The 16,455-nt window shown below is 40.3% G+C and overlaps 1 protein-coding gene across 1 annotated transcript in view; it reads left to right on the top strand.

The window, feature by feature from the left end:
- SHISA2 (shisa family member 2) overlaps positions 1–4,260 on the top strand; it is a 54,990-nt gene extending 50,730 nt beyond the window's left edge. Inside the window, exon 2 of the mRNA XM_040340496.1 lies at positions 2,133–4,260. Coding sequence (XP_040196430.1) covers positions 2,133–2,689 — 557 coding nt within the window. The 3' untranslated portion in view covers positions 2,690–4,260. The remainder of the gene's footprint in view (positions 1–2,132) is intronic.
- The last annotated feature ends 12,195 nt before the right edge of the window (positions 4,261–16,455 follow it).

Here is a 16,455-nt window from a genome sequence, read left to right as displayed (position 1 = left end):
TGATCATCAGGTCACCAGTCATCTCTATCGTCGTGAGCCGGCGCCGACCGATTCGCTCTCCGGGCCCCCGATGGCACGTGAGAGCTCGGAGAAGCACCGGATAGCGGCGGGAGGGGGGACGTCAAGTGGCGGAACTGCCGCTTTGATCGTTCTTATCGTGCACAGAATCGTTGGCAGAAGATGGTGATATCTGAATGATGCCTGTAGCTGCAGGCATCATTCAGATATCACCGCACAAAGTCGAGGACGTCATATGACGTCCTCGGTTGTGAAGTGGTTAAGAATTATGTTGGAAATATTAAAATACAGTATCTCACAAAAGTGAGTACACCCCTCCCATTTTTGTAAATATTTTATTATATCTTTTCATGTGACAACACTGAAGAAATGACACTTTGCTACAATGTAAATCAGTGAGTGTACAGCTTGTATAACAGTGTAAATTTGCTGTCCCCTCAAAATAACTCAACACACAGCAAAGTTTTTTTTTTTTTTTTTTTCAGTTGGGTAAATATTTAGGAAAATTATTAATTTTCAGTAGTTGTACAACTGCCCAGCATTTAGGCTGCAAGATTTTTGTAAATTTTCCTCAATACAACTTAATCAAATTTGAAAGTTAATAAAAGTATCCTAAAGAAGATATGCTTATGTTACCTGTCACATTTTTCTCTAGTAGAACAGGAGAGAAAATGAAAGGGAATATCTCATTGGTTAACACAAGCAATACAGACAGTTCTTTTACGGACGTTCACATGAGGCCAGCTGTCATTATACATAGAATATATTAACCTAGACATACATTGTAGTGCATGTGTAATTCTTATGAAACAAAACGAATGGAATACTGTGTATGTAATCCTTGTATTATACATGCTAGCCAAATTGAGCATTAGTGGGATTCCAGATATTGGATGTGATATTAAATATCAGTATGGGGTGTCGTATTCCATATGCAGTATGGCGCTCAGGCCTGATTTCCCTGGATAAATCCCATTGCTGTCAGTCAGGGTTAAGCTTCAAAAACAGCCAGTCCTGCTCTGTACAATAGGGACACATCAGTACGGGCTGCCCAGACTTCACAATTATCATTCACACGCTGAAATAGGAGTGGAAACATTCTTGTTATCATTAAGATTCTTTTCCTGTCATTTGATTCATTGCCTTTCCTGTGTCACATGAACTGCCGTGTACTAATGAAAAAATTGCTTCAGTAAGTAGAGATTCCACCTGTCCAGCGCGCACAACCCCCTCTTCTAATTACGACCTGCGTTTGGGCATGTTGCTTTGATTTTGGGATTTGCAATTGGAGCTTTCTCAATTAGCTAAGCACAAGTGAGGTTATGGCTTCTTGTCTACAGCAAAGAAAAAAATGGCACCACAGAGCAGCAATGCACATATGTTACTGAAATGTACTATTTGTGCTATTATGTCCTAAGTCACAGATTGGATTAGCCCAACCTATACCAAGAGAAATAAGAAGGCCGCCATTGCCGACCGCCCCTGTGATGCCAGTTTGCTGACATCACAGGGGCCTTCCTTTCCTCCCCAGCAATTATAGTGGGCGGACCATCTTTCTAGATTACGTGGCACGCGTGTGATGACATGTGACCACAATGCTGTTCCGGGGGTCTGTGATCCCAGGTATGTTTACATGCCCCCAGGGCTCACTGGAGGTCGGCTGGAGAACAAAGTCTTGCTGGATCAGGGAGATATGTGTATTCAGGGGACAGCACTGGAATTAGGTTGAGTGGTGTAACCAAGAGCTTTTTATTTTTTAACATGCAAAGCCAATGAATTTTTATTTTTTTGATTTTTATAAACCTGGTGTTGCACTCTAATACTGCGTACCAAATCTGATACCGAGTCTATTATTGTGACATATTTAGCACAGTACTACTTATGGAAAAGTGTTATTTACTGTGGTGTTCAACCGTTCTATTCATTATTTATTTTGGAAGTGGATACCAATATGTATGTGTTTTTTTTTTGTCAAGTTGAACATTATACATTAATAAAAGGGCAGTGCACAGTAATCTATAGCATTTCAATGATTGACAGGTAAACTCAAAAATCTGTTTGCTAAACAACATGATTTCCCAGTAATAACTCTGGATTTTTTTTTATACTTGCAGTGCCCATCTACGTACCATTTCTAATTGTTGGATCCGTCTTTGTTGCCTTCATCATACTGGGGTCCCTAGTAGCCGTGTGTTGTTGCCGCTGTCTGCGGCCGAAGCAGGAGCCCCAGCAGAGCCGAGCGCCAGGTGGGAATCGGCTCATGGAGACAATACCGATGATTTCCAGTGCCAGCACTTCACGAGGCTCTTCCTCACGCCAGTCCAGTACAGCCACCAGTTCTAGCTCCAGTGCCAACTCTGGTGCCAGGGCACCTCCCACTAGATCACAAACCAACTGCTGCATGCCAGAAGGAGCCATGAATAACGTCTATGTAAATATGCCCACCAACTACTCAGTGTTGAACTGTCAACAAGCCACACAGCTTGTCCCTCACCAAGGCCAATATCTTCACCCCCAGTTTGTTGGCTACGCTGTACCTCATGACTCTGTCCCCATGACTTCTGTTCCAACTTATATGGACGGACTCCAAGGTGGCTACAGACCAATGCAGTCACCATATCCTCCTCACACCAATCCAGAACAGATGATGTACCCAGCAGTGACTGTTTAAGCTGAGTATTATTTAATGGACTAAAAATGAGGACTTTATCAGGGTCTCTGCTTGGAGGCTAAGTGAGAACTACAGGAAACGGTGCATTTTACAGGAAAACAAAGACTATTGAAATAAAAAGAGACTTCAAATAGCTTTATTGTAAAATGCATGGTGAAACAAAAAGCGACAAAAGGTTTTTACGAATGTGCATAGACCTTTTATTTCCAGGTTGGAGTGGGAATATATTTTTAACATGCCTGAGCCATTAAAGGGAATCTGTCACAAATGAGGATACCTATGTGGAAAGTCCCTGATGAAAGCATTCTCACATACACTAACTCCAATGGAAAGAATCTGGACCTATTCAATGTGAGTGAAGATATAGTCCTGGAAGTAATATGGAATACAGCATTTAAAAAAAAAAGGCTTTCATCTTGGGCTTCCCATATAAGTGTTGTTCTTTATAAAAGATGCTCTTTAATCCACTTTTTGCTGGATTTGGAAATCCAGATTCAGCAAAAACCTGGTTAAGGATGTGATTTACCAAAGAAGTAATTTTTGGTCTGGTCCAGTGAAACAGTGTTGATTTCAAACACCCGAGCAGCATATGGGAAATCATATGCGGTAGTTTGATAAGGCACAGAAAAACATATAAGAACATATTTTGGGGTGGTATAGGGACAGAAGCACTAGCAGAAATCCATGCAAACATGGGGAGAAAATACACACACCCCATGCAGACAGGATTGTGATGTTCAAACACCAGTCCAATAAATCAAGACAATAGTACTTTTCAAAAAGTTTCCTCCAAAGCTAACTGGAAGCAATGGGCCAGTGTAAAAATTACTCCTTTATTGAGCACACCCTTTGTATTTTCTGCTATAGCAGGTTGTATTTTTTATTGTGTATTAATTATGGTGCAAACAATCTATATTTATCATAGACAATCATGCAGACAATCAAACACAGTGCAATCATTTATGTAGGCCTAATTAACAAGACAATCCCTAAAGTGTATGTATAGCCAAAACTTTTTTTAGTTGTGGATATAGTAGGGAAGAGTTAAAACCTCTATAAGGTTATTTTTTGCTGTCTGTGTCCTACTCTCAGGTTTTCCTTCAATTTTTGCCCTGGGGACACAATAGGAAATGCGAGTATATCTAACCAAACTAAAGAAAATTCTCCAGTTGCCATCAAAAACATTTACCTTCATATCTTGCTCTGGTATCAACTGTGAAATGTTGGATTTCCCATCAAGTTCTGTCTGTAATAAAATGTCTACCAGGACAAATACAGAAAAAACTTAAAGTGTAAACTTTATTAGTACATTTATTTAGTCCTATTCTCTTTTTGGTGTCCTTATACAGGTAGGTGAGTTAGTGTTGTCCCTCTAGGACAGAATACGTGTTACTGGCTGAATCACAAGGTGCAAATAAAAAAAAAAACAAGCTTGAAAAAAAGAAAATAAATGCAGCCACCACATCTAAGGAAGGGTAAACTGCATTGTATTAAATTTTTTGTTTTTGGGTTTAGATATGCTTTAACATGGGATTTAATTCTTCCATCCTTTGTACCAATGCAAAAAAAAATGTTTTGCCTTGTTATATACACTTTAATTTTAAGGATTCAAATAAAATAAAAAAAATGAGACACCAATGCATTTTTACTATTAAGATAGTTTAAAATGACACGCAATTTAACTTAAAAGAAAAGTAGAAGCTGCTATAGTAGACCATTCCTTTTGACAAGGCAAATTCTCTGGCTTTTTTGCTGACCCTCCCTGGCTTTAATGCTTTGAGGCTAAGCTAAAAATGTTCGTACAATATATTAATTTTAATTATCCAATCATATGCAGATAAAATAAGTACACAGGGATTTGCTTTTTTAATGATTAATTTAAATAATTGAAATGAATCTTCACACAATTTATTTCTTTAGTATATCATCCCCTTTAGCCTGGTACACACCACTAGTTCAGCTCCGGTAGGAGCAGCTGTACTAACAATCTGATGTTAGTACATCGATCTCCCCTCCTGTGCTATTGTGTTCTGACAGGGGGACAGCCCTGCCAGAACACTCAGATCAGCGCTCTTAGCCATTGGCTGGGAGTGCTGTTCAGGAATCGGTCAGCTGCTGGTTTTCCAGCATGCTCGTCCGACAGAAGCTGGCTGAACGTCTGGCTTAATGTCCGGCTTCTGTCGGACCGGCTGAATATCCGACTTCTGTCGGACTGGCTGAGTATGTGGCTTCTGTTGGACCGGCTTAATGTCCGGCTTCTGTCGCACCGGCTGAATATCCGACTTCTGTCGGACTGGCTGAATATGCGGCTTCTGTTGGACCGGCTTCACGTCCGGCATCTTTTGGACTGGCTGAACGTCTGGCTTCTGTCGGACCGCCTGCCATGCACATGGGCCGAATATCGACCGATTATTAATTATTGAACCAGCCGATGTCGCCCAACATTTGGCCCTTGTGTACAAGGCTTTTGACTCATTTACCTATAAAAAGTGCGCAGATAAGGAGTTTTAACTTCAGTCTGAATTTCCTAATCTGTATGTGCCTTCCAGTTGGTGACTCAGAGTAACTAGATCCAGGAGGTCACCATAACAGCCAGGCAACTAGCTTTATTAAAAAGGAAGTCAGCTGTAGTGAAAGTATTTTTTTTTTCACATCAGGTTCACTTTAAAGGAGAACATCAGTCAAGAAGACCAACATTTCCCAGCTTCGTTGATATAGAATAATGAATATGTTAATTGCGCCAAGCTTGATATTTTTTTTTGTAATATAGATTAATTTTATTTAAAGGTTAACAGTCATTGTGCTGATTTACAGTCAGCTGCTTTGTGAGCATGTCTTCTGCTACATCAGTAACATTATTTATCAGTCTAGCGGATGCTCGCAGACTCTGTAAATCACACAGTTTACTAAAGCTGACCATACGTGGCACTAGTTTCAGCCAGTTTCTGCCAATGAGCTGTGGGTGGCCCTGTTGGCTTGGCAAATTTTTAATGAAAAATCAGAGAAGTCACTGTTCAGGTGTTCAAGCTGCCGTGGGTGCTGTGGCTGCTGGAATACAATAGCCAGCATCCAAGATTCATTCAACTAAATAGATGGAAGAATCTATAAAATTTCTCTTTTTCAGTCCGTGGGCAGAACGAGAAAAAAACATAGCCAGCATTAGTGTCAGTTAACAGTTTTTTTCAATTGACACCATAAAGTGTCCACCCCCATTTATTCTGTTGGATGGGTAAGGTCACGTACACACGGTCGGTCCAAACTGATGAAAATGGCCTGAAGTCCAGTTTCATCGGTCCAAACCAAACGTGTGTACGGCCCATTGGTCCGTTGTCCTTCGGTCAAAAATTTTAGAACTTGCTTTAAAATCGAACCGATGGACCGCTGCCCGATAGGTCCAAACCGGTTAGTACACAAAAGCATCGGTTCAAAACCCGCGCATGCTCAGAATCAAGTCGACGCATGCTTGGAAGCATTGAACTTCGTTTTTTTCAGCACGTCGTGTGTTTTACGTCACCGCGTTCTGACCCGATCGGATTTTGGACTGACGGTGTGTACGCACATCAGACCATCAGGCCACTTCAGCGGTGAAGCGATGAAAACGGTCCGTCGGACCATTCTTATCGGTTTGGATCGACCGTGTGTACGCGGCCTAAGCCATCAAGGTAGAGTGATGCCTTCACTGGGCATTGTGTTTGGGCGCAAGCAATTAAATAGAAGTGAGCATTCTGGTGGATTTGTCATTATCAGGCATTTTTTGGGGCTCTGGATTTCTCCTTTAAAGTTCATGGTTATTAATGCACAACAGAGACATTCATTATATGGGCTAAACTAATAATTTGCAGGATAAACTGTTTGTGTTCCATTGGAACAAGTGCCCATATTGACCAACAGCCAATGAAACCCAATGATAGCCTTATGTTCCTAGGACCAAGGGTGAGGCTTTGCCTTAAACTTGGGAATAATGATACAGCGGGGTGTGCTTTGGGTTTTAAATTGGGTATGCAGACAAGGATAAAAGCAGTGAATATAAAAATCCAAAAATGCTAACCAGCCACGTAACTGAGGTGCTCTGTTAGTTCTACACATTTTCGTTCTTCAGAGGTGTCACTGGCTCCATGTATTGATATGCCGTTTATTCATGAGCATTGGTTTAGCACAAAAAATGTTTGTCGCTACTATGTGTAAGTGACATGTGCTCTTGAAAGCTTTTTAATCTAGGATTTCTACAGAAGATGAATGTAGCTGAGTGAAATATGTGCATTGTAATATTATTGTTTTATAGTTGAATGGTGCAGAAAAGCAGCCACATTGTCACCACTATGTAAAATATATATTTTTTAATACTACAGTTTTTTTGTTTTAAGTTTATAACTAATTAAAGCTCTCAGTTGTGATACCAACACATATAACAAAAAAGTAAAATGCTAATTTTTTACAAAATTAGTAAAATGTTTAAAAAACATAGGCAACAATGTAAACAGGTTTACTGAAAATGTAATGTGCAAGTGCAGCAAGCCTATCCTCCATCATTTTGGATACCTTACTGAATAAACCTAATAAAAAAAAAACTTTTTATTTCATTAAATAGTAAAATTGTAAATACAGTTGGAAACAAGTGTCATTAAATCAGAACATATTATATGACCAAAGTAAATAACATATTTCACTGTCAGGGCAATAAGGATGTGGCAATCTCTTCCAAAATTGGTGGTGGCAGCAGGAAGTATGGATGTTTTTAAAAGACTGGATGTGCATCTTAAAGAGCACAACGTGTAGGGATATGGGAAATAATTATAGACACTCACACATCTGCACAGGTTGAACTGGATGGACTATTGTCTTTATTTAACCTTATCTACTATGTATTGACTCTGGTCTGAAATAAGGCTTTAGTACATACCATCTTCTTGGCAAAGAAATTAATAGACCTAGCTTACCCCCATCAAGATACAAATCCAAAAACACCATATTATTTTGGAAAAATGTTGCTCATGCAATGGCAAAATTCTCATTGATTCCCCTGCTGAGTTGATACGGTAAAGCAGTGGTTATCAACCCTGTCCTTAGGGCCCACTAACAGGCCAGGTTTTATGTATTACCTTGGGGAGATGCAGACTAGAATACTGCAATCACTGAGCAGAAAATTATATCACCTGTCATGTATTTCAGTTATCTGGCAAACCTGGCCTGTTAGTGGGTTCTGAGGACAGGGTTGATGACCACTGCGGTAAAGTATAGACATATTATGCACTGTGTAGTACATCTGACATCAACCTTGATGCCTCCAGACGTGTTTGGTTATTATTGGGTCTTCATCTTGATGTATTTCTCCCCTGCCCTTAGCAGTCCAAGATTAACCCCTTGTTGATGACTACCTCATTTCCATACAGCTTGTCTCCTTAGCATTTGCATTCAACATGTTATATTATCCATGCAGTGACAGTCGTAGAAAAAATGTTGGCCCACATATACAGGAATTGTCTTTTTTTTTCTTCTCCTGTTCGATATTTTTTGTTCCCACATTCAGCAGTTCATGACAAGTTACACATCTGAATTACTGGGCTTGATATACTATAGGCCCACTCACACCTGTGGATTGCACTGCAGTAGTGTGCAGCATACTCACTATATACACGTTAGTTTGTTGTGGTGCCATTCATTTTCAATGGTACCTCAATGAACCTCAGAAGCTTATTATAACATGTGATAACGCACTGATGCACTTGGAAAAAATAGCATTTGTCTGTTTTTGTGTAGTGTGGTGCATTGGCAGCCCATTAATTTGTACTTCCTTAAAATATTATATATTTACAAGCAACATAATGCAGGTACATTAACGCCTTGGACACAAGGACATTTGTTAGATGAGAACTCCCAAGTTTAAGATCCCCAGGGCTTTCCCCCACCTGGGGAGCTACTGGTGCCATTGGCAAAATACGCTGTACATGCATGCAGAAGCAATCCATGTTTACAAAAGCATGGCCGCTCACTTGTACTGACAGTCATGTGTAATTAAAAAATATATATATATATATTTTTTTTCTTACATTTCGATTATAAAGGTCAGCACAGCTTAACCTCATTAACTAAACTTAAAGTTATCTGTGAACAGCCTATATTGTAGAAAACCAATCCCAAAGTATTGCAACCAAAGCAGCTGCCAAGAAGAGGCTTATCCGACTTGTCCAACTGTGTTGAACGAAAAAAAAACTGTCAGCTCTGGTCGGAGTTGCTGTCCAAAGTATCCAAAGTTAGTACAGCGATCTCCCCCCACTGAGCTATTGTGTTCTGACAGGGGGACGACCCCTGTCCAGAACACTCCAATCAGCATTCTCTGCCATTGGCTAAGAGTGCTGATTGGGAGTCGGTCGGCTGCTGGTTTTCCAGCATGCTTGTCTGACAGAAGCTGGCCAACCGAACAGGGTGCCATACACATAGTGTGAATGTCAGCCGTTTTTTTTTTAACTGGCAAATGTCTACCGACACAGGGCTTTAGGCTCCATAAAAAAAAGCATATACAGGTTCTTTTTGATTATGGATCTGAATGTAGCCCTATTGTTTACAATAGAGCCATTCACACAGGTGCGTAAACATGAGCTACTTTCACATCCATAACGTGAAATATAAAAATCTGTGTCTAAGAACATGTGGTTTATACACTTACGTGTCTAAACTCACGTATGCATGAATATAGTGCACAAGTTAAGTCTAAATGAAGTCTAAGCAAGGAGGAAATAATATAGCATAAAAGCAAATTATGTACACATACGTGTCTTTACGCATCTATACACAAGTGTTTTACTGATCATTACGCAGGGAATTTTCTGCTAGAAAACACATGTGTAATAACATAATAACATCAGTAAAAACTTTACAGCCGTGTGAATAAGGCCTTAGATTATCATTGTCCTATGTATGAGACATGGACAAATCAATTCACAAATTATTCACAAAAAAATAAATACAAATCATGTAATCTACAAAATGCGATTCCCTGAATTCTGTGCAAATGCAAATGTTCTGTCAGTTCCCTATAACCAGCCAGGTCCCCTTGTCCAGTTTCTGCTTTACACAGGGACAGTTGAATTTTTAGTATCTGCTTTTCATTTTCTCAGTTTTTATAGAACACCCCAGTTTATTCTGTTCATAGAATTTGGACAGAGGTTAGGATGTCTACTAATGCCACTATTATATCTCTCCTCTTCTTAAGTGCCACATAGACGTACACTGGCATCCAATGAGAATGTACTGTATGTCTATGTGGACTGCAGACGCCATCTCAGCTGGGCAATGAGATTAAAAAGCAGCTCAGTTCATAGTTTTTAACATAAAGTATTGCAGTGACCTGTAATATCTCATAACTGGTCCCGATTCATCGCACTGCAACATTATTTAATGCACCTTAAAATGTCCTTAAGGCATGCTAAAGTGGCCTTTCATGCAGTATTATTGAATGTCGTTTTAGCATGCCTCTAGCACTATTTAGCACTCCTTATGTGATATTGCAGCAAAATGAATCCAGGCCCTTTGTGATCATTAAGTTAATGTTTGTGCAACCATGGAACATTTACAATGGGTTCCATTTATTGCTTGGGAACATGGATTGTGTAGTGTGTGATTTCACGATGCAGACCCCTCTGTTCGATCCACATAGTGAAGCTGACCTAAGGAAACACATACATTCTGTATTACTCTGAACTAGGGAGAAACAAATCATCATCAGCAGTGTTAACGCTCACCTAGGTAACACAGATGTTTTAGCAGCTCTTCAACTATTATTTTTCATCCTTAGTATGTGTTTTCTGTGCTGAGCATTTCAATAACTAAAGGTGCAGTCTAAATACAGAATAAAATGTAATATATCATTTTACCTACATGCCTCTTTGGCTGTATGACATGTGGATTTCATTGTCCTTTCATAGTTCCAGGTTTTATAGCCCATGTTTTCAGCTTTATTTATTAGGATAGCACACAGGCCAATGATGATGTGTGAAGCCTCGTACACACGACCGAGTTTCTCGGCAAAAACCAGCAAGAAACTTGCTGGGAGATATTTTTTGGCCGAGGAAACCGGTCGTGTGTACATTTTTGTCGAGGAAACTGTCGAGAAACTCGACGAGCCAAAAAGAGAGCAAGTTCTCTATTTCCTCGACGGGAATGGAGAAACGTGCCTTGTCGAGTTCCTCGACAGCCTAACAAGGAACTCGACAAAGAAAACGATGTGTTTCGCCCGTCGAGTTCCTCGGTCGTGTGTACGAGGCTTCAGAATTACAGTAGTCAAGTCACCTTTGCCTCTCACACTGGCAAAATAATAAAAAATACTTGTTGATCGCTTTGCTTTGGGTTACAGTGTTGCACACGTTGCTTTTTGCATACAAGAGCTCAATGCTACAACTTTGACATCAAAAACTAGAATTTTAGACTTGTGTATTGCTGCCTATTTTTGTTAAAACTGGGATACATTTTTGAAACACCCAATTTTCCATTTATTGTTACACAACGCACCCACTGCATGTACCTGCTATGGATCGGCTCGGATAAGGCAAATTCAGAGAGCAAACATTTGTATATTGTATACTGTAAAAAAAATGAACATAAATTAAATTTGTAAAAGTTATTTTTCATGTTTTGGGTGAAAATAAGTTTTAAAAGCAATTCAATTTGAGATGTGGTGTTTTGCACAATTTCTGTGTGTATTGTATAATAATGTAAAAGAAAAAAAAGACATGTTTTGCCATAATTCTTCTGAAAAGGGCACTTAGAAAGTGTTTCTTTTTTTAATAAATGTTATATGGTGTGATATATGTACTTTGATTTTTGATTATTTGAAATATATTTTTATAATTTTTTTTTATGTAAATATACTCAATTTTTCTTAACCAGTGACTGAGAGAGGAATCTAATATTATTTTATTATGGTATATATTATATAGTCCTTTTAAACACAGGTCATCCTCATATTCCTACAAGTAAGTTATAATTAAATGGTCAGTTTTAAATTCTCATATCCGTGCTAGGCATTTTTGGAAGTTGACCCATTTGATAAAACACAGCTCATCAAAAACCAAAGATATCATAAACCTCCACCAGACAGAGTCCTCAAAAATCTTCTAATGAGGTCCATTTGTAAATGGCCCCGTAGTAAGCAGTCTGGTGAGCAATACATTTCTATCAGTCAGATTTTTGACCAAAAAACTGAAAATTCATACATTTCAAATACTCGTGTCTAATTTTCATTCCAAATCTGTTAATACAGTGGAGTTACCTTCATAAAAAGTGGATACACTAATGGGCAAGAAGATACCAATTCGTTAGACATCAATCAAACCTACTGTAATTTACAAGGCCCAGAAGGCTGATAGGAAACATTAGACCTCCTAAGAGAAATATGCATAAGATTTACAGTACAGTATATCATATTTGGTGTCTAAAGAATCAGTTTCATTCTGGTGAATAATATATTGGTCCTTCTATCGTAAAAAACGTGGCCCGGATTCAGATAGGAGTTACGACGGCGTATCTCCGGATACACCGTCGTAACTCTGAGTGTGCGGGGTCGTATCTATGCGACTGATTCGTAGAATCAGTTACCCATAGATTTCCCTAAGATCCGACCAGCGTAAGTCTCTTACACCGTTGTATATTAGGCTGCATATTTACGCTGGCCGCTAGGTGGCGCTTCCGTAGATTTACGCGAGGAATATGCAAATTAGGTAGATACGCCTATTCAGAAACGTACGTCCACCCGGCGCATTTTTTTACGTAGTTTGCGTAAGGCTTTTTCCGGCGTAAAGTTACCCCTCATAAAGCAGGGGTAAGTCATGTTAAGTATGGACGTCGGAAACACACGAACAGCGTTGTATTTTACGTCGTTTACGTAAGTCGTTCGCGAATAGGGCTGTACGTAAGTTACGTTCACGTCGAAAGCATTGACAGTTTGTGGCGTAATTTGGAGCATGCGCACTTGGAAACGTTCACGGACGGCACATGCGCCGTTCGTAAAAAACGTCAAATACGTGGGGTCACAATTAATTTAAATAAAACACGCCCACATCATCCACATTTGAATTGGGCGGGCTTACGCCGACACATTTACACTACGCCGCCGTAACTTAGGGCGCAAGTTCTTTCTGAATACGGAACTTGCGCCCTAAGTTACGGCGGCGTAATGTATCTGAGATACGTTACGCCCGCCAATATATACGCAATTGTATCTGAATCCGGGCCCCTGTCATGAAATATAATTGAGTCCAGGATAGTTGGCAGTAAGGGTTTGTCCCCTATAACATTATAAATTAATATTTAACACCTATAGCCCACCTCTCAAAACCTTAAAGGAACACTAAAGGTTTGTTTTTATTAGATCAATTGATTGCTGTAAGCTAGAGCATTTAAATATCACTTACCTCGTTTTTCCTTTTGACCTCCAAAATACAGTAATCCAGGTTTGAAAATGCCATTTCCTGTCTCTCCTCTTCATGCTTTCCACCAGCATCTGAGCCGTTTTGCATGGTGGAAAGCAGAATGTGCTCACCCCCTCCCTATGACTACAGCCCTGCGTGAAGATGTTCTCTTATCCCTCACAGGCATGGAGGCTAAGCCTAATGGGAACTGTAGTTCCCATTAGGCCGTGATGTAGCAAGAATAAATGCGCACCGCAAACCAGGAAGTCGGTGAGAATAATGATTCAGGAGTGCTGGAGGTGAATAAAACAGCTAGATTTCAACAGGTATCAAACTAGTTATAATGCAAAACATTACTTTTTACTTTATCAGCTACTGTCAGACTTTAATTTAAGAGGAAAATATTTTTGTCTTTACAACCCCTTTAAAGTGGATGTAAACCCACTCTCATCCTTTCTGAACTACTGCCATAGTGCTGATCTATAAGGATATACATGTCTCCTGCATGTATCATTACCTGTCAAATTTATCCTTACCTGTCTGTTATAAGAATTGAAAAACTGCAGATTCTGTGGGTGGATCTGTTGTCTGGAACTCGATGGGTGAAGTTGTGATGTCAGTAGACTCCCTGCCCACCTCTACACTCCCCTTACACTGAATTCTGCTATGATCACTAACATCCAGTCAAAATCCAGAAAAGTAACCACACGACTTCAGAAAAGGAGTGGGGGTGAGAATTAAAAAATAATGCCTGCCTCCAGGCTAGTGCATGAGATATGTAAATAACCTGTCACTCACAGCAAGGGGGCGGCAAGGTAAATAACCTGTCACTCACAGCAAGGTTTTTCTCTGTAAGTCTGTTTTATTTCACTGAACAATAAAAGAGGATTGCTCAGAGCTGGATTAACTCTGTGTGGCAAGACTGAGCACAGATGATAGGAAATCTTATACTGTACATTGTGACAGCAAAAAAAATAAATACATTGGGTTTATATCCACTTTAAGCACTGTCTCAAGGGATAAGAAAAGATGGCTGTATTTGCCAGCTGGAATTCTCATTTGACATTCAAACTACTGAAGACCAGTGACTCTTACAAACATTACATTAAACTTACCTTGGAATTGATCTAAACTATGCACTGAACCCAAGACCAAACAAACTCCACATAAGTATTTTCATTTTAAGAGTCCATTCACACCATGTGTGTTGTGCAGTCCTAATGAAAAGACAAGGCAATGTACCTTGTTTCTTACGGTGTCTGTTTAAACCATAGAGTTGCTGTGGTGTTTCTTACCTGGGCAATGGATTTTTTTTGCATTAAAAATAAATAAATAATGGAATCAGGCTTTAAGGATTAATGTAAATGAGGTAACTGGCTTACATTTGAGGTGCCACTAAAGCTGCTTTAAGTTGTTTTCTTCCTAGTAGGGATGAGCCTGGGCTTGGTCCAAATCCAACTGAAACTGAACCCAGAAGGCACCTGTGAGAGCCAGCCCAAGGAGCTGGGGGTGGGGGATTCTGCAATTTCATGTACACAAATATACAGAAATGCTTGTGAGCCAGAGCCCTACAAAATGACCTCCAGCAGGCCACTGGTTTGAATGTCTCTGACCAAACAATCAGAAACAGACTTCCTGAGGGCCCAACGTCCTCTAGTGTGCTCTATGCTCACTGCCGGACACTGTGGAGCTCGATTGGCATTTTTCCATTGAACACCAGAATTGGCAGGTCCGCCACTGGTGCCCCATGCTTTTCACAGATGAGAGCACCCTGAGCATATGTGACAGACGTGAAAGAGTCTGGAGAAGCCGCAGAGAACTTTATGCTGCCTGTGACATCGTTTAGCATGACCGGTTTGGTGGTGGGTCAGTCTGGGGAGGCATATCAATGGAGGGACGCACAGACCTCTTCAGGCTACACAATGACACCCTGACTGCCATTAGGTATCGGGATGAAATCCTTGCACCCATTGTCAGACCCTACGCTGGTGCAGTGGGTCCTGGGTTCCTCCTGGTGCACGACAATGCCCGGCCTCATGTGGCGAGAGCATGCAGCCAGTTCCTGGAAAATGCTCACCTGACCTAAATCCAAAAGAACACCTCTGGGACATTATGTTTCGGTCCATCCGGTGCCGCCAGGTTGCACCTCAGTCTGTTCAGGAGCTCAGTGATGCTCTGGTCCAGATCTGGGAGGAAATACCCCAGGACACCATCCGTCGTCTCATTAGGAGCATGCCCTAATGTTGTCAGGCATGCATACAAGCACTTGGGGGCCATACAAACTACTGAGGACCATTTTGAGTTGTTGCAATGAAATTTCAGCAAAATGGACTAGCTTGCTGCATAATTTATTTACTTTGATTTTCGGGATGTCTTTGAATTCAGCTCTCTGTAGGTGAATAATTTTCATTTCCATCAAATGATGTGCCATTCTTTCATTCCTAACACATTACACAGTCCATATCAGTATAGATATCCAGCATGAGATATTTGCCTGTTGAGATCTGATATGTTTTCAAAGTATTCCTTTAATTTTTTTGAGCAGTGTATATTAAAGTATTTACCAAAATCTTCACCAAATGTCATTACCACCCAATACTGAGGACGAACTTGTCTTGAGTGCAGGTGCCCTTGCCAGAAGGCCTTACACAACCACCCTTAAAATCCTTTCAAGTTGGTGCAAGTGCTCAGATTCTCTTTGTCACATTACCTATTGTAATGCAATTTTTCCTCTTTGGGCAATTATTCTACATCACTGGTGGTCAACACAGGCTCCTCCTACTTGAATGGGCCAATGAATTAGATCACATTACACACATGAAGTCACTCTTAGCCCAGAAAGCATGCTTCCTTTCTTTTTTTCCCCCTGAATTGTCCCTTCCTATGTTTCCCCTACCCTCCCTTTCAGTTGAGTCAATGGCCATTTTCATAATATTCTTATATACTTTTTTATGTCAGGAGTCAGTTATTTTGAACCCTCATGCCAGGCATACCTTTATGTAATCAACCAATATAATCTCCATAAACACCTCCTGGCCCTTAGTCTTTTAAAGTCTTTCTGTGTGCCTCCACATTCTGTATGGGCAAGCAGATACCCGAACAGGAAGTATCATTGAACGTGGTAGTTCATTGAGAACTGCAAGCCGACAGCCAGATGTTGGGGTTTGTTGTTCATTCACACAGAACTAAATGAAAGTGTGAATGAATGACACGGCCCCGCCTTATCCACGCTGATTTCAGAAAGTGACAGTTAGTGGGGAACTTCTTCCCATACTGCTGTTAAGGGGGGGGGGGGGGTCAGGCAGCTGCAGCATTGGGAACATGTTCCCCAAGGTGAACCCATTTAAAGTGGTTGTAAACCGT

This window comes from Rana temporaria, chromosome 2 (assembly GCF_905171775.1).
Source record: "Rana temporaria chromosome 2, aRanTem1.1, whole genome shotgun sequence".
Taxonomy (NCBI): Eukaryota; Metazoa; Chordata; class Amphibia; order Anura; family Ranidae; genus Rana; species Rana temporaria.
Note: the sequence above shows the minus strand (reverse complement) of the source record. Positions and strands in the feature narration are given on the sequence as shown.